Source organism: Hemiscyllium ocellatum, chromosome 43, assembly GCF_020745735.1.
Source record: "Hemiscyllium ocellatum isolate sHemOce1 chromosome 43, sHemOce1.pat.X.cur, whole genome shotgun sequence".
Taxonomy (NCBI): domain Eukaryota; kingdom Metazoa; phylum Chordata; class Chondrichthyes; order Orectolobiformes; family Hemiscylliidae; genus Hemiscyllium; species Hemiscyllium ocellatum.
The window spans coordinates 6,986,076-7,007,812 of record NC_083443.1 but is presented as its reverse complement, the minus strand read 5'-3'; the positions used below and the strand labels follow the sequence as shown (position 1 = coordinate 7,007,812).

General features: G+C 48.4%; 1 protein-coding gene across 1 annotated transcript in view; it reads left to right on the top strand.

The window, feature by feature from the left end:
* LOC132835049 (fatty acid-binding protein, intestinal-like) overlaps positions 1–21,737 on the top strand; it is a 52,461-nt gene that overhangs the window by 22,656 nt on the left and 8,068 nt on the right. Inside the window, exon 4 of the mRNA XM_060854309.1 lies at positions 7,426–7,536. Within this exon, the coding sequence (XP_060710292.1) occupies positions 7,426–7,536 (111 nt within the window). The remainder of the gene's footprint in view (positions 1–7,425; positions 7,537–21,737) is intronic.

Sequence of the window (21,737 nt, the reverse complement as noted above, 5' to 3'; positions counted from 1 at the left end):
CCCTGAACAACTTCTCTTTCCAATCTTCCCACTTCCTCCAAACCAAAGGAGTAACCATGGGCACTCGCATGGGCCCCAGCTATGCCTGCCTCTTCGTAGGATATGTGGAACAGTCCATCTTCTGCAGCTACACTGGCACCACCCCCTACCTTTTCCTCCAATACATTGATGACTGTATCGGCACTGCCTCGTGCTCCCACAAGGAGGTTGAACAGTTCATCCACTTTACCAACACCTTCCACCCCGACCTCAAATTTACCTGGGCCATCTCAGACTCCTCCCTCCCCTTCCTAGACCTTTCCATTTCTATCTCGGGCGACCGAATCAACACGGACATTTACTATAAACCGACCGACTCCCACAGCTACCTAGACTACACCTCCTCCCACCCTGCCCCCTGTAAAAATGCCATCCCATACTCCCAATTCCTTCATCTCCGCTGCATCTGCTCTCAGGAGGACCAGTTCCAATACCATACAACCCAGATGACCTCCTTCTTCAAAGACCGCAATTTCCCCCCAGACGTGATCGACGATGCCCTCCACCGCATCTCCTCCACTTCCCGCTCCTCCGCCCTTGAGCCCCGCCCCTCCAATCGCCACCAGGACAGAATCCACTGATCCTCATCTACCATCCCACCAACCTCCATATACATTGTATCATCCGTTGTCATTTCCGCCACCTCCAAACGGACCCCACCACCAGAGATATATTTCCCTCACCTCCCCTATCAGCGTTCCAAAAAGACCACTCCCTCTGTGACTCCCTCGTCAGGTCTACACTCCCCACCAACCCAACCCCCACTCCCGGCACCTTCCCCTGCAACCACAAGAAATGCAAAACTTAATTCACCTGCACCTCCACACACATCATTTCTGCATCCGCTGCACCTGATGTGGCCTCCTCTATATTGGGGAGACAGGCCGCCTACTTGCGGAACGTTTCAGAGAACACCTCTGGCACACAGGGACCAACCAACCCAACCACCCCGTGGCTCCACACTTCAACCCCCCTCTCACTCCACCAAGGACATGCAGATCCTTGGATTCCTCCATCGCCAGAACAAAGCAACATGACGGCTGGAGGAAGAGCGTCTCATCTTCCACCTAGGAACCCTCCAACCACAAGGGATGAACTCAGATTTCTCCAGTTTCCTCATTTCCCCTCCCCCCACCTTGTCTCAGTCAAATCCCTCGAACTCAGCACCGCCTTCCCAACCCGCAATCTTCTTCCTGACCTCTCCGTCCCCACCCCAATCCGGCCTATCACCCTCACCTTGACCTCCTTCCACCTATCGCATTTCCAATGCCCCTCCCCCAAGTCCCTCCTCCCTACCTTTTATCTTAGCCTGCTGGACACACTTTCCTCATTCCTGAAGAAGGACTCATGCCCGAAATGTTGATTCTCCTGCTCCTTGAATGCTGCCTGACCTGCTGCGCTTTTCCAGCAACACATTTTCAGCTCTGATCTCCAGCATCTGCAGTCCTCACTTTCTCCTACCTAATTGTAGTGATTGGAACTAAGTTGACGTCATGGTCAAAGAGGTCATAGACTGGGATTGTTAACCTTGGACAATCAGGAAGCATTGGCTCACCAGAATTAACAGGGGACTTAGAATCTCCTCAGTCGAGAGGACTGACTCTGAGCTGGCTGGCCACTGCAAGTGTACAGTACACAAGTAAATAAAGGGTGACTTGGTGACGAGATACCAGCCTCAATGCAGTTATTTCACTAATACAATAGTGTGGGTTTTGACCAAATAATGAGGGAGAGGATTTCCTGTGACAAAACGTTTAGAAAGTTGATGATAAAGAGCAGTGCAATATTGTAGGGCAACAGTAATGCTTACAGCAACTGAGTATAACAGGAAAGGACAGGATGTACAGAACACTTTCAGAAGGATGTTAATGAAACTTGAAAGGGTTCAGAAAACATTTACAAGGACGTTGCCAGGGTTGAAGGATTTGAGCTGTAGGGAGAGGCTGAATAGGCGGAAGCTGTTTTCCCTGGAGCATCGGAGGCTGAGGGGTGACCTTATAGAGATTTATAAAATCATGAGGGGCATGTATAGGGTAAATAGGCAAAGTCTTTTCCCTGGGGTGGGGGAGTCCAGAATGAGGGGGTGTAGGTTTAGGCTGAAAGGAGAAAGAATTAAAAAGGGACCTAAGGGGCAGCTTTTTCATGCCGAGGGTGGTATGTGTATAGAATAAGGTGCCAAAGGAAGTAGGGGAGTCTGGTACAATTGTAGCATTTAAAAGGCATTGGACAGGTATATGAATAGGAAGGGTTTAGAGGGATATGGGCCAAGTGCTGGCAAATGGAACTAGATTAGGTTAGGATATCTGGTTGGGATAGTCAAATTGGACCAAAGGGTCTGTTTCTATGCTGTACATCTCTATGACTCTAAGTAAGAATGCACCACTAAGAATGATTGCTGTAGAAAAACAACATTAAGGAAAGATGGAGAAATAGGGTTTGTGTGAAGATTTAAAACTTCAAAGCTTCTATGATAAAATTTGAGGTGATAGGAAAGTATTCAGCCCTGTTGACAGTACAGAGTTCTGCTAACATCTGGGGGACAGTGTCAAATTGGAAGTGCTGTCTCACAGACCCATCAAGTAACAGCCTGACATTGTCATACTCACAGAATCCTGCCTCACAGACAGGCTCAGTGGGATATAATCTTGTGGGAGCTACCTTGGGGACCCTCAGCATTGTATCCATACCCCATGAGGGCTCACTATGTCAGTTCAAACATAGGCATGGACACTTACTGATTACCACAAACTGTAACAATACCCCCTCCTTCAGCTGACGTATCAGTACACCTCCATGTTAAACATCACATGAGGGTGCCAGGGTGCAGAATGTCCATCACCAGGAGTGGCTTGACAGCACCACTACAGATTGCGTTGGTCAAGTTGTAAAGGATGCAGCTGCTAGACTGGGTTTGTGGCAGGTAGTGAAGAAACCAAGAAGAAAGAAATACATATTAGACTCTCACCATCACCAATCTGCCTGTAACATATGCTTCTGTCCATGATAGTAAAGGTAGGAGTGACCACTGCATAGCCCTTGTGAAGACAAGGGCTTATCTTCACATACTTTCTATCGTTTTGTGTAGCCCCGTCTAACTGGAATAGACTTCCAACGGACTTAGCAACTCAAAGTGTTCAACGAAAACAGATTTCAGTTAAAAAGCAAGATTGGAACAAGTCAACAATGCTTTACAAAAGGAACATCCTGTTTTAAAAATTATTAGAATGTTTTGACAATGTCACTTGGACAGTAGATAAATGATAACTAGAAGATGCAATCTGCTTATATTTCTAAGAGGCATTCAATAAGGTGCCATACAAAAGTTTAATACATAAGGTAAGGGCTAATGACGTTGAGGGTGGTATATGAGCATGGATAGAGGATTGATTATCAGGAAGCAGAGGGTGACATAAATGGGCCATTCTTCAGTTGGCCATTGTAACAAATGGAATGCAATAAGGATTATTGTTAACAAAATCATCATATGAATGATGTAGAGGCGAGGCAGAAAGTCAGCCAGCTAACTGTGCAGGCAGTATAAGGCAAAGTGGGGATGTGAACTACAAGGAGACAGTATATAAAGAGATATAGACAGGTTAAGAGAATGACCACAAGATGGCAGAAGTGTAGGAGTTTGAGATTATTCAGTTTGGTTGTAAGAATAAAACAGCAGATTTTTTTTAAAAGGTGTGAAACTTACAGATGTCACTGATCAGGCATTCTCGGTTTTGCTCATAAAAGGAATACAGAAAGTTATATTTAAGTACAGAAAGCAGTGAGGAAACCAAATAGTATTTATTGCATATGTTGGATTGAAGTAGAGAAATAAATAAGTACTGCAACAATTGTACAGTTTTTTTTCATTTTCATAAATTGGATGTGAGCATAAGAAGTATAGTTAGTAAGTTTGTAGATAACACCAAAATTAGAGGTGGAGTGGACAGAGAAGGTTACATCAGATTACAATGGGATCTTGATCAGATGGGCCAATGGGCTGAGGAGTGACAGATGGAGTTTAATTTAGTTAAATATGAAATGGTGCATTTTTGGGAAAGCAAATCTTAGCAGGACTTATACACTTAATGGTAAGGTCCTAGGGAGTGTTGCTGAACAAAGAGGCCTAGGAGTGCAGGTTCATGACTCCTCGAAAGTGGAGTCGCAGGTAGATAGGATAGTGAAGAAGGCATTTGGTATGCTTTCCTTTATTGGTCAGAGTATTGAGTACAGGTGTTGGGAGGTCATGTTGCAGCTGTCCAGGACATTGGTCAGGCCACTGTTGGAATATTGTGTGCAGTTCGGGTCTCCTTCCTATCGGAAAGATGTTGTGAAACTTGAAAGGATTCAGAAAAGATTTACAAAGATGTTGCCAGGATTGGAGGATTTGAGCTATAGGGAGAGGTTGAATAGACTGGGGCTGTTTCCCCTGGAGCGTCGGAGGCAGAGGGGTGACCTTATAGAGATTTATAAAATCATGAGGGGCATGGATAGAATAAATAGACAAAGTCTTTTCCCTGGGGTGGGGAGTCCAGAACTAGAGGGTATAGGTTTAGGGTGAGAGGGGAAAGATATAAAAGAGACCTAAGGGGCAACTTTTTCATGCAGAGGGTGGTATGTGTATGGAATGTGCTGCCAGAGGATGTGGTGGAGGCTGGTACAATTGCAACATTTAAAAGGCATCTGGATGGGTATATGAATAGGAAGAGTTTGTAGGGAAATGGGCCGGGTGCTGGCAGATTAGGTGAGGATATCTGGTTGGTGTGTATGAGTTAGATTGAAAGGTCTGTTTCCATGCTGGACATCTCTATGACTCTATGACTCAATGTAATTTAATCTTCAGGCAACAGGCGGCTATTTGTATCTGCAATGGCTGTTTGAGCGTTTTAACTTAGTGCCAATCTGATGTGTTTTTCCCACAACCATCATTTACATAAAACCTTCTTGAATGCCAAAATTGAACCATCCCACTTACAGGCTGTCCATTCTCAACCCTAATTACTGACTGTGTGTGAAAACTATTTTCTCATTTGCTTCTTTTGCAAAACACTTTAAAATTGTGTCCTCTCTATCCACTCTGTCCAGACTCCTCATGAATTTTAAAATTTCTGTCCAATTTCCTCTTAGCCTTCTCTCCTAGAAAAACAGCCTCAATGTTCTGTCTAATTGACTCGATGGAAGTATCCTTGTAAACCTCATCAGCTCTCTCTCTGACCATTCACACCTTTCCTGTGGTACCCAGAAGTGTACACTATACTCCAGCTGAAGTGTCTTATATAAATTCAACATCATCTCCTTGTTCTATACTTCTCATCATGAAGCTTAGAATACTCTACACTCTATTAATTGCTCTCTATCTGTTCTACCAACTTTAATCACCAATGTACATATTGAGCCAGGTCTCTCTGCTCCTCCATAATAATAATAATAATAATAACACTTTATTTTATACTATCTCTCCATGTTCTATATACCAATATGCATCGCCTCACAGTCATCCACCTTGAACCTTATCTGCCACCCATTTCACCAACAAGTCAATGCCCTTTTCAAGTTCTACACTGACCTTGTCACAGCTTACAATTCTCCCCAAGTTCATTGAATCATACAGCACAGAACAGAGCCTTTGAGACTGTACTGCTAAAGCTGTGCAAGTCTAAGTTATCAGGGCAGGGCCCACAGACTTGAATGTTCTGACATTTGCAGTGCTCATCCAAGTACTTTTAAAGGTTGTGAGAGCATCCTCCTTAACTACCCACCCAGGCAGTGCATTTCATCCTCTCACAATCCTCTGGGTGAAAATGTTTTTTGTCAAATCTCCTCTAAACTTGCTGTTTTTCTTCTTAAGTTATGATTCCTTGTATTGACCCTTCCACTAAGTGGGATAGCTGCTTTCTAGTCATCCTGTCCAGACCCTTTATAAGTCATATACACATCAATCAGTTTCCCTCTCAACTTTGTATGTTCCAAAGAAAACAATCCTAGCTTATTCAGCCTCCCTTCATAGTTAACATGCTCCATCCCAGGTCACACTCTGTGAATCTCCTCTGCATCCCCTTCAGTGGAATCACATCCAAAGACCAGAACTACACACAGTTGTAGCCTTACCAAAGTTCTGTACACCTACAAATTTACCCTTGGTCTTATAATCTCTACATTAACTGATAAAGCCATGTGTCCCACACGCCTCCTTAACTACCCTATTAACTTGGTCTGGTGCCTTCAGGGATCTGTGGACAAGCACCCCATGAGCCCACTGTTCCTCTGAGCTTTCTAGTTTCCTGCCATTCACTGAGAATTCTTCTTTCTAATAGAGTCCCTCCAGTGTGGGAACAGGCCATTCAGCCCAACAGGTCCACACCAACCCTCTGAAGAGTAACCCACCCAGTCCTATTTCCCTACCCTGTTACTCTACATTGTCCCTCATTAATGCACCCCAGCTACACATCCCTGAACACTACTAGCAATTTTACATGGCCAATCCACCTAACCTGCATATCTTTGGATTGCAGGAGGAAACGAGAGCACCCGGAGGAAACTCACACAGATACAGGCAGAATGTACAATCTCCACACAGACAGTCGCCCAAGGCTGGAATTGAACCCAGGTCCCTGGCACTGTGAGGCAGCAGTGCTAACCACCGAGCCACCCTTAGATTTTTTTCCTTATTTGATAGATTTGTTTTGTTCCTTCTTTCAAAGTACACCACCTCACATTAATCAGGGTTAAATTCCATCTGCCCACCTGACCAATCCATTCACGTCATCTTGTAACCTTCTTGAACACCATCAACCACCTGGCCAACCTTCATGTCATCCATAAATTTACTTTCATCCCTCCCCCCATCTATATTTGCAAATTTTGAGATTGTCCATGTACACCAAGTTCCGCATCATTTATATACATCAGCAAAGGGCTCAATACTGACCCCTGGGGAACTGCACTACAAGCCTCCCCCCAGCCTGAAGAATGCCCATTGACCATTGTTCTCTGTTCTTGATGCTCAGCCAGTTTTGTATTGATGTTGCTAAGATCATTTTATTTCACGACCTATAAATTTCATCATAAATCTGACGTGACGCACTGTTTTGAATGTCTTTAGAAAGTCCAGATACGCCACATTAACACCTTTGCCCTCATCGCTCCCCTGTGGTTACTTCTGTTAGCCCTTTAAAATACTGCAACAAGTTCATTAAACACCTTTCCTTAACAAATCCACACTGAATCTTCTGAATCAATCCACATTTTTCCATATCAGTATTAACTGTATCCAGAATAATTGTTTCTAGACATTTCCCCACCACCAAAGTTAAAATTAGTGGTCTGTAATTGACTGGCAGTAATCCGAGACTCCAGGTCACTCTGAAAAAATTCCTTCTTTTACCTTTTCAGGGAATGTTTAGTCTCATCAAGTCAAACCGACTAGAAGGACATTTTAAAATACTTCCTGATGGAAAGGACTTCATCATAATCAGAGAAGCTGAGGGAGATAAATTGGAGCAGGTGGGTAAGGGAGAATGAAAGTGTCACAGAGTGAACCTGTTTGGGACATAACAGGATAGATTCAAGGTGGGTATTGGGTGTAAAAAGGGAGGGGATGGTGGAGGTGATGGCTAGTGGTAATTTCATTGAAACAATAATCCAGACACCTAGGTAATTAAGTGGGACCCATGTTCGTATTCCACTATAGTGCATGTCAAAATTTGAGCTCTTCTTAAAAATCTAGAATTAAACATGTTTGATGATGACCATGCAATCCCTGGTGATTGTCATAAAAACTCATCTGGTTTCCTGAAGCTGTTTAGGAAAGAAAATCTGCCTCCTTACCCAATTTGGCATGTATGTGACTCCAGCCTTTCAACTACCCTCTGAAATGGCCCAGCAGACATATCAATTGCCGGAAAATCTCAAAGAATGAAACCAGATGAACCACCTAGGTTTAATGAGTTTAATGGGGTTACAGATTGTGAGTGATATTGGGGAGCTTAGTGGAGTACACTGTGTGAGAGGGTAGGAGTTGAATGGGAAGAGTGTGTGTGAAAACAATGGCGAAAACAGCCCCTGTCAACAGCAAAGTCCCTCTTATTAGCATTTGGAAGCTTGTGCCAAAATTGAGAGAGCTGCCTCACAGAGCCATCAGCAACATAGTCATAAGCATAGAATTATAGCTCACAAAACCCACATACCGCCATGCTTCCAGCTCACTGCCTTTATTCCTGATGAAGGGCTTTTGCCCGAAACGTCGATTTCACTGCTCGTTGGATGCTGCCTGAACTGCTGTGCTCTTCCAGCACCACTAATCCAGAATCCGGTTTCCAGCATCTGCAGTCATTGTGTTTACCACATACTGCCATGACCAACCCTGGGTATGATTTGTCCCAAGATAGACCCAGCATTGGTGTTTGTATAGTGGTATACTGTACATTCACTGTACCCGATCCAGCTCCACACTCTCTCACATACTGTACCCATCCAACTCCCCACTCTCACTATATCCATCCAACTCCCCACTCTCACACAGTATACCCATCCAACTCCCCACACTCTCACAGTACACCCATCCAACTCCCCACACTCACACAGTATACCCATTCAACTCCCCACTCTCTCACATACTGTACCCATCCAACACCCCACTCTCTCACACTACACCCATCCAACACGCATCCAACACACTGTACCCATCCAACACCCCACTCTCTCAAACTACACCCATCCAACACCCCATTCTCTCACATACTGTACCCATCCAACACCCCACTCTCTCACACTACACCCATCCAACTCCCCACTCTCACACTAAACCCATCCAAATCCCCACTCTCTCACACACTGTACCCATCCAACACCCCACTCTCTCTCACACTACATCCATCCAACTCCCCATCTCTCATACATACTATACACATCCAACTCCCCACTCTCTCATACTACACCCATCCAACTCCCCACTCTCTCACACACTACATATCCAACACCCCACACTCTCAAACTACACCCATCCAACACCCCACTCCCACACACTATACCCATCCAACACACCACTCTCTCACATACTGTACCCATCCAACACCCCACTCTCTCACACTACACCCATCCAACACGCATCCAACTCACTGTACCCATCCAACACCCCACTCTCTCACACACTGTACCCATCCAACACCCCACTCTCTCACACTACACCCATCCAACACCCCACTCTCTCACACTACACCCATCCAATACCCCACTCTCTCACACACTGTACCCATCCAACACCCCACTCTCTCACACACTGTACCCATCCAACACCATACTCTCTACATACTGTATCCATCCAACACCCCACTCTCTCAAACTACACCCATCCAACACCCCACTCTCTCACACACTGTACCCATCCAACTCCCCACTCTCTCACACACTGTACCCATCCAACACCCCACTCTCTCACACACTGTACCCATCCAATACCCCACTCTCTCACACTGTACCCATCCAACACCCCACTCTCTCACATACTGTACCCATCCAATACCCCACTCTCTCACACACTGTACGCATCCAACACCTCACTCTCTCACATACTGTACCCATCCAACACCCCACTCTCTCACACTACACCCATCCAACTCCCCACTCTCACACTATACCCATCCAACTCCCCACTCTCTCACACACTGTACCCATCCAACACCCCACTCTCTCACACTCTGTACCCATCCAACACCCCACTCTCTCACATACTGTACCCATCCAACACCCCACTCTCTCACACTACACCCATCCAACTCCTCACTCTCACACTATACCCATCCAACACGCATCCAACACACTATACTCATCCAACACCCCACTCTCTCACACACTGTACCCATCCAACACCTCACTCTCTCACACTACACCCATCCAACTCCCCATCCTCTCACACACTACATATCCAACACCCCACTCTCTCACACACTGTACCCATCCAACACCCCACTCTCTCTCACACTACATCCATCCAACTCCCCATCTCTCACACATACTGTACACATCCAACAACCAACTCTCTCATACTACACCCATCCAACTCCCCTCTCTCTCACACACTACATATCCAACACCCCACACTCTCAAATTACACCCATCCAACACCCCACTCTCTCACATACTGTACCCATCCAACACCCCACTCTCACACACTACACCCATCCAACACGCATCCAACACACTGTACCCATCCAACACCCCACTCTCTCAAACTACACCCATCCAACACCCCACTCTCTCACATACTGTACCCATCCAACACCCCACACTCTCGCACTACACCCATCCAACTCCCCACTCTCACACTATACCCATCCAACTCCCCATTCTCTCACACACTACATATCCAACACCCCACACTCTCAAACTACACCCATCCAACACACCACGCTCTCACACACTGTACCCATCCAACACCCCACTCTCTCACATACTGTACCCATCCAACACCCCACTCTCTCACACTACACCCATCCAACACGCATCCAACACACTGTACCCATCCAACACCCCACTCTCTCAAACTACACCCATCCAACACCCCACTCTCTCACATACTGTACCCATCCAAAACCCCACTCTCTCTCACACTACACCCATCCAACTCCCCATTCTCTCACACACTACATATCCAACACCCCACACTCTCAAACTACACCCATCCAACACACCACTCTCTCACACACTGTACCCATCCAACACCCCACTCTCTCACATACTGTACCCATCCAACACCCCACTCTCTCAAACTACACCCATCCAACACCCCACTCTCTCACATACTGTACCCATCCAACACCCCACTCACTCACACTACACCCATCCAACTCCCCACTCTCACACTATACCCATCCAACACCCCACTCTCTCTCACACTACATCCATCCAACTTCCCATCTCTCACACATACTATACACATCCAACAACCCACTCTCTCATACTGCACCCATCCAACTCCCCACTCTCACACACTATACCCATCCAACACCCCACTCTCTCACACACTGTACCCATCCAACACCCCACTCTCTCACACTACACCCATCCAACACGCATCCAACACACTATACCCATCCAACACCCCACTCTCTCACACAGTGTACCCATCCAACACCCCACTCTCTCACACTACACCCATCCAACTCCCCACTCTCTCACACACTACATATCCAACACCTCACACTCTCAAACTACACCCATCCAACACCCCACTCTCTCACACACTGTACCCATCCAACACCTCACTCTCTCACATACTGTACCCATCCAACATCCCATTCTCTCACGCTACACCCATCCAACTCCCCACTCTCACACACAGTGTACCCATCCAACACCCCACTCTCTCACACTACACCCATCCAACTCCCCACTCTCTCACACACTACATATCCAACACCCCACACTCTCAAACTACACCCATCCAACACACCACGCTCTCACACACTGTACCCATCCAACACCCCACTCTCTCACATACTGTACCCATCCAACACCCCACTCTCTCACACTACACCCATCCAACACGCATCCAACACACTGTACCCATCCAACACCCCACTCTCTCAAACTACACCCATCCAACACCCCACTCTCTCACATACTGTACCCATCCAAAACCCCACTCTCTCTCACACTACACCCATCCAACTCCCCATTCTCTCACACACTACATATCCAACACCCCACACTCTCAAACTACACCCATCCAACACACCACTCTCTCACACACTGTACCCATCCAACACCCCACTCTCTCACATACTGTACCCATCCAACACCCCACTCTCTCAAACTACACCCATCCAACACCCCACTCTCTCACATACTGTACCCATCCAACACCCCACTCTCTCACACTACACCCATCCAACTCCCCACTCTCACACTATACCCATCCAACACCCCACTCTCTCTCACACTACATCCATCCAACTTCCCATCTCTCACACATACTATACACATCCAACAACCCGCTCTCTCATACTGCACCCATCCAACTCCCCACTCTCACACACTATACCCATCCAACACCCCACTCTCTCACACACTGTACCCATCCAACACCCCACTCTCTCACACTACACCCATCCAACACGCATCCAACACACTATACCCATCCAACACCCCACTCTCTCACACAGTGTACCCATCCAACACCCCACTCTCTCACACTACACCCATCCAACTCCCCACTCTCTCACACACTACATATCCAACACCTCACACTCTCAAACTACACCCATCCAACACCCCACTCTCTCACACACTGTACCCATCCAACACCTCACTCTCTCACATACTGTACCCATCCAACATCCCATTCTCTCACGCTACACCCATCCAACTCCCCACTCTCACACTATACCCATCCAACTCCCCACTCTCTCACACACTGTACCCATCCAACACCCCACTCTCTCACACTATACCCATCCAACATGCATCCAACACACTATACCCATCCAACACCCCACTCTCTCACACTACACCCATCCAACTCCCCACTCTCTCACACACTACATATCCAACACCCCACACTCTCAAACTACACCCATCCAATACCCCACTCTCTCACACACTGTACCCATCCAACACCCCACTCTCTCACATACTGTACCCATCCAACATCCCATTCTCTCACACTACACCCATCCAACTCCCCACTCTCACACTATACCCATCCAACTCCCCACTCTCTCACACACTGTACCCATCCAACACCCCACTCTCTCACACTATACCCATCCAACATGCATCCAACACACTATACCCATCCAACACCCCACTCTCTCACATACTGTACCTATCCAACACCCCACTCTCTCACACACTATACCCATCCAACTCCCCACTCTCTCACATACTGTACCCATCCAACTCCCCACTCTCTCACACACTACATATCCAACACCCCACACTCTCAAACTACACCCATCCAACACCCCACTCTCACACACTATACCCATCCAACACCCCACTCTCTCACATACTGTACCCATCCAACACCCCACTCTCTCACACTACACCCATCCAACACACATCCAACACACTATACCCATCCAACACCCCACTCTCTCACACACTGTACCCATCCAACACCCCTCTCTCTCACACTACACCCATCCAACTCCCCACTCACTCACACACTACATATCCAACACCCCACACTCTCAAACTACACCCATCCAACACCCCACTCTCTCACACACTACATATCCAACACCCCACACTCTCAAACTACACCCATCCAACACCTCACTCTCTCACATACTGTACCCATCCAACATCCCATTCTCTCACACTACACCCATCCAACACCCCACTCTCTCACATACTGTACCTATCCAACATCCCATTCTCTCACACTGTACCCATCCAACACCCCACTCTCTCACATACTGTACCCATCCAACACCCCACTCTCTCACACTACACCCATCCAACACGCATCCAACACACTGTACCCATCCAACACCCCACTCTCTCAAACTACACCCATCCAACACCCCACTCTCTCACATACTGTACCCATCCAACACCCCACTCTCTCTCACACTACACCCATCCAACTCCCCATTCTCTCACACACTACATATCCAACACCCCACTCTCTCAAACTACACCCATCCAACACCCCACTCTCTCACACACTGAACCCATCCAACACCCCACTCTCTCACACACTGTACCCATCCAACACCCCACTCTCTCACACACTATACCCATCCAACTCCCCACTCTCTCACATACTGTACCCATCCAACTCCCCACTCTCTCACACACTACATATCCAACACCCCACACTCTCAAACTACACCCATCCAACACCCCACTCTCTCACATACTGTACCCATCCAACACCCCACTCTCTCACACTACACCCATCCAACTCCCCACTCTCACACTATACCCATCCAACACCCCACTCTCTCTCACACTACATCCATCCAACTTCCCATCTCTCACACATACTATACACATCCAACAACCCACTCTCTCATACTGCACCCATCCAACTCCCCACTCTCACACACTATACCCATCCAACACCCCACTCTCTCACACACTGTACCCATCCAACACCCCACTCTCTCACACTACACCCATCCAACACGCATCCAACACACTATACCCATCCAACACCCCACTCTCTCACACACTGTACCCATCCAACACCCCACTCTCTCACACTACACCCATCCAACTCCCCACTCTCTCACACACTACATATCCAACACCCCACACTCTCAAACTACACCCATCCAACACCCCACTCTCTCACACACTGTACCCATCCAACACCCCACTCTCTCACATACTGTACCCATCCAACATCCCATTCTCTCACGCTACACCCATCCAACTCCCCACTCTCACACTATACCCATCCAACTCCCCACTCTCTCACACTATACCCATCCAACATGCATCCAACACACTATACCCATCCAACACCCCACTCTCTCACACTACACCCATCCAACTCCCCACTCTCTCACACACTACATATCCAACACCCCACACTCTCAAACTACACCCATCCAACACCCCACTCTCTCACACACTGTACCCATCCAACACCCCACTCTCTCACATACTGTACCCATCCAACATCCCATTCTCTCACACTACACCCATCCAACTCCCCACTCTCACACTATACCCATCCAACACCCCACTCTCTCACACACTGTACCCATCCAACACCCCACTCTCTCACACTATACCCATCCAACATGCATCCAACACACTATACCCATCCAACACCCCACTCTCTCACATACTGTACCTATCCAACACCCCACTCTCTCACACACTATACCCATCCAACTCCCCACTCTCTCACATACTGTACCCATCCAACTCCCCACTCTCTCACACACTACATATCCAACACCCCACACTCTCAAACTACACCCATCCAACACCCCACTCTCACACACTATACCCATCCAACACCCCACTCTCTCACATACTACACCCATCCAACACCCCACTCTCTCACACTACACCCATCCAACACACATCCAACACACTATACCCATCCAACACCCCACTCTCTCACACACTGTACCCATCCAACACCCCTCTCTCTCACACTACACCCATCCAACTCCCCACTCACTCACACACTACATATCCAACACCCCACACTCTCAAACTACACCCATCCAACACCCCACTCTCTCACACACTACATATCCAACACCCCACACTCTCAAACTACACCCATCCAACACCCCACTCTCTCACATACTGTACCCATCCAACACCCCACTCTCTCACACTACACCCATCCAACACCCCACTCTCTCACATACTGTACCTATCCAACACCCCACTCTCTCACACACTATACCCATCCAACTCCCCACTCTCTCACATACTGTACCCATCCAACACCCCACTCTCTCACACACTACATATCCAACACCCCACACTCTCAAACTACACCCATCCAACACCCCACTCTCACACACTATACCCATCCAACTCCCCACTCTCTCACATACTGTACCCATCCAACTCCCCACTCTCTCACACACTACATATCCAACACCCCACACTCTCAAACTACACCCATCCAACACCCCACTCTCACACACTATACCCATCCAACACCCCACTCTCTCACATACTGTACCCATCCAACACCCCACTCTCTCACACTACACCCATCCAACACACATCCAACACACTATACCCATCCAACACCCCACTCTCTCACACACTGTACCCATCCAACACCCCACTCTCTCACACTACACCCATCCAACTCCCCACTCACTCACACACTACATATCCAACACCCCACACTCTCAAACTACACCCATCCAACACCCCACTCTCTCACACACTACATATCCAACACCCCACACTCTCAAACTACACCCATCCAACACCCCACTCTCTCACACACTGTACCCATCCAACACCCCACTCTCTCACACACTGTACCCATCCAACACCCCACTCTCTCACATACTGTACCCATCCAACATCCCATTCTCTCACACTACACCCATCCAACTCCCCACTCTCACAATATACCCATCCAACACCCCACTCTCTCACACTATACCCATCCAACATGCATCCAACACACTATACCCATCCAACACCCCACTCTCTCACATACTGTACCTATCCAACACCCCACTCTCTCACACACTATACCCATCCAACTCCCCACTCTCTCACATACTGTACCCATCCAACTCCCCATTCTCTCACACACTACATATCCAACACCCCACACTCTCAAACTACACCCATCCAACACACCACTCTCTCACACACTGTACCCATCCAACACCCCACTCTCTCACATACTGTACCCATCCAACACCCCACTCTCTCAAACTACACCCATCCAACACCCCACTCTCTCACATACTGTACCCATCCAACACCCCACTCTCTCACACTACACCCATCCAACTCCCCACTCTCACACTATACCCATCCAACACCCCACTCTCTCTCACACTACATCCATCCAACTTCCCATCTCTCACACATACTATACACATCCAACAACCCACTCTCTCATACTGCACCCATCCAACTCCCCACTCTCACACACTATACCCATCCAACACCCCACTCTCTCACACACTGTACCCATCCAACACCCCACTCTCTCACACTACACCCATCCAACACGCATCCAACACACTATACCCATCCAACACCCCACTCTCTCACACACTGTACCCATCCAACACCCCACTCTCTCACACTACACCCATCCAACTCCCCACTCTCTCACACACTACATATCCAACACCCCACACTCTCAAACTACACCCATCCAACACCCCACTCTCTCACACACTGTACCCATCCAACACCTCACTCTCTCACATACTGTACCCATCCAACATCCCATTCTCTCACGCTACACCCATCCAACTCCCCACTCTCACACTATACCCATCCAACTCCCCACTCTCTCACACTATACCCATCCAACACCCCACTCTCTCACACTATACCCATCCAACATGCATCCAACACACTATACCCATCCAACACCCCACTCTCTCACACTACACCCATCCAACTCCCCACTCTCTCACACACTACATATCCAACACCCCACACTCTCAAACTACACCCATCCAATACCCCACTCTCTCACACACTGTACCCATCCAACACCCCACTCTCTCACATACTGTACCCATCCAACATCCCATTCTCTCACACTACACCCATCCAACTCCCCACTCTCACACTATACCCATCCAACTCCCCACTCTCTCACACACTGTACCCATCCAACACCCCACTCTCTCACACTATACCCATCCAACATGCATCCAACACACTATACCCATCCAACACCCCACTCTCTCACATACTGTACCTATCCAACACCCCACTCTCTCACACACTATACCCATCCAACACCCCACTCTCTCACATACTGTACCCATCCAACTCCCCACTCTCTCACACACTACATATCCAACACCCCACACTCTCAAACTACACCCATCCAACACCCCACTCTCACACACTATACCCATCCAACACCCCACTCTCTCACATACTGTACCCATCCAACACCCCACTCTCTCACACTACACCCATCCAACACACATCCAACACACTATACCCATCCAACACCCCACTCTCTCACACACTGTACCCATCCAACACCCCTCTCTCTCACACTACACCCATCCAACTCCCCACTCACTCACACACTACATATCCAACACCCCACACTCTCAAACTACACCCATCCAACACCCCACTCTCTCACACACTACATATCCAACACCCCACACTCTCAAACTACACCCATCCAACACCCCACTCTCTCACATACTGTACCCATCCAACATCCCATTCTCTCACACTACACCCATCCAACACCCCACTCTCTCACATACTGTACCTATCCAACATCCCATTCTCTCACACTGTACCCATCCAACACCCCACTCTCTCACATACTGTACCCATCCAACACCCCACTCTCTCACACTACACCCATCCAACACGCATCCAACACACTGTACCCATCCAACACCCCACTCTCTCAAACTACACCCATCCAACACCCCACTCTCTCACATACTGTACCCATCCAAAACCCCACTCTCTCACACACTACACCCATCCAACTCCCCATTCTCTCACACACTACATATCCAACACCCCACACTCTCACACTACACCCATCCAACACACCACTCTCTCACACACTGTACCCATCCAACACCCCACTCTCTCACACACTGTACCCATCCAACACCCCACTCTCTCACACACTATACCCATCCAACTCCCCACTCTCTCACATACTGTACCCATCCAACTCCCCACTCTCTCACACACTACATATCCAACACCCCACACTCTCAAACTACACCCATCCAACACCCCACTCTCTCACATACTGTACCCATCCAACACCCCACTCTCTCACACTACACCCATCCAACTCCCCACTCTCACACTATACCCATCCAACACCCCACTCTCTCTCACACTACATCCATCCAACTTCCCATCTCTCACACATACTATACACATCCAACAACCCACTCTCTCATACTGCACCCATCCAACACCCCACTCTCACACACTATACCCATCCAACACCCCACTCTCTCACACACTGTACCCATCCAACACCCCACTCTCTCACACTACACCCATCCAACACGCATCCAACACACTATACCCATCCAACACCCCACTCTCTCACACACTGTACCCATCCAACACCCCACTCTCTCACACTACACCCATCCAACTCCCCACTCTCTCACACACTACATATCCAACACCTCACACTCTCAAACTACACCCATCCAACACCCCACTCTCTCACACACTGTACCCATCCAACACCTCACTCTCTCACATACTGTACCCATCCAACATCCCATTCTCTCACGCTACACCCATCCAACTCCCCACTCTCACACTATACCCATCCAACTCCCCACTCTCTCACACTATACCCATCCAACATGCATCCAACACACTATACCCATCCAACACCCCACTCTCTCACACTACACCCATCCAACTCCCCACTCTCTCACACACTACATATCCAACACCCCACACTCTCAAACTACACCCATCCAACACCCCACTCTCTCACACACTGTACCCATCCAACACCCCACTCTCTCACATACTGTACCCATCCAACATCCCATTCTCTCACACTACACCCATCCAACTCCCCACTCTCACACTATACCCATCCAACACCCCACTCTCTCACACACTGTACCCATCCAACACCCCACTCTCTCACACTATACCCATCCAACATGCATCCAACACACTATACCCATCCAACACCCCACTCTCTCACATACTGTACCTATCCAACACCCCACTCTCTCACACACTATACCCATCCAACTCCCCACTCTCTCACATACTGTACCCATCCAACTCCCCACTCTCTCACACACTACATATCCAACACCCCACACTCTCAAACTACACCCATCCAACACCCCACTCTCACACACTATACCCATCCAACACCCCACTCTCTCACATACTACACCCATCCAACACCCCACTCTCTCACACTACACCCATCCAACACACATCCAACACACTATACCCATCCAACACCCCACTCTCTCACACACTGTACCCATCCAACACCCCTCTCTCTCACACTACACCCATCCAACTCCCCACTCACTCACACACTACATATCCAACACCCCACACTCTCAAACTACACCCATCCAACACCCCACTCTCTCACACACTACATATCCAACACCCCACACTCTCAAACTACACCCATCCAACACCTCACTCTCTCACATACTGTACCCATCCAACATCCCATTCTCTCACACTACACCCATCCAACACCCCACTCTCTCACATACTGTACCTATCCAACACCCCACTCTCTCACACACTATACCCATCCAACACCCCACTCTCTCACATACTGTACCCATCCAACTCCCCACTCTCTCACACACTACATATCCAACACCCCACACTCTCAAACTACACCCATCCAACACCCCACTCTCACACACTATACCCATCCAACTCCCCACTCTCTCACATACTGTACCCATCCAACTCCCCACTCTCTCACACACTACATATCCAACACCCCACACTCTCAAACTACACCCATCCAACACCCCACTCTCACACACTATACCCATCCAACACCCCACTCTCTCACATACTGTACCCATCCAACACCCCACTCTCTCACACTACACCCATCCAACACACATCCAACACACTATACCCATCCAACACCCCACGCTCTCACACACTGTACCCATCCAACACCCCACTCTCTCACACTACACCCATCCAACTCCCCACTCACTCACACACTACATATCCAACACCCCACACTCTCAAACTACACCCATCCAACACCCCACTCTCTCACACACTACATATCCAACACCCCACACTCTCAAACTACACCCATCCAACACCCCACTCTCTCACACACTGTACCCATCCAACACCCCACTCTCTCACACACTGTACCCATCCAACACCTCACTCTCTCACATACTGTACCCATCCAACATCCCATTCTCTCACACTACACCCATCCAACTCCCCACTCTCACAATATACCCATCCAACACCCCACTCTCTCACACTATACCCATCCAACATGCATCCAACACACTATACCCATCCAACACCCCACTCTCTCACATACTGTACCTATCCAACACCCCACTCTCTCACACACTATACCCATCCAACTCCCCACTCTCTCACATACTGTACCCATCCAACTCCCCATTCTCTCACACACTACATATCCAACACCCCACACTCTCAAACTACACCCATCCAACACACCACTCTCTCACACACTGTACCCATCCAACACCCCACTCTCTCACATACTGTACCCATCCAACACCCCACTCTCTCAAACTACACCCATCCAACACCCCACTCTCTCACATACTGTACCCATCCAACACCCCACTCTCTCACACTACACCCATCCAACTCCCCACTCTCACACTATACCCATCCAACACCCCACTCTCTCTCACACTACATCCATCCAACTTCCCATCTCTCACACATACTATACACATCCAACAACCCACTCTCTCATACTGCACCCATCCAACACCCCACTCTCACACACTATACCCATCCAACACCCCACTCTCTCACACACTGTACCCATCCAACACCCCACTCTCTCACACTACACCCATCCAACACGCATCCAACACACTATACCCATCCAACACCCCACTCTCTCACACACTGTACCCATCCAACACCCCACTCTCTCACACTACACCCATCCAACTCCCCACTCTCTCACACACTACATATCCAACACCTCACACTCTCAAACTACACCCATCCAACACCCCACTCTCTCACACACTGTACCCATCCAACACCCCACTCTCTCACATACTGTACCCATCCAACATCCCATTCTCTCACGCTACACCCATCCAACTCCCCACTCTCACACTATACCCATCCAACTCCCCACTCTCTCACACTATACCCATCCAACACCCCACTCTCTCACACTATACCCATCCAACATGCATCCAACACACTATACCCATCCAACACCCCACTCTCTCACACTACACCCATCCAACTCCCCACTCTCTCACACACTACATATCCAACACCCCACACTCTCAAAC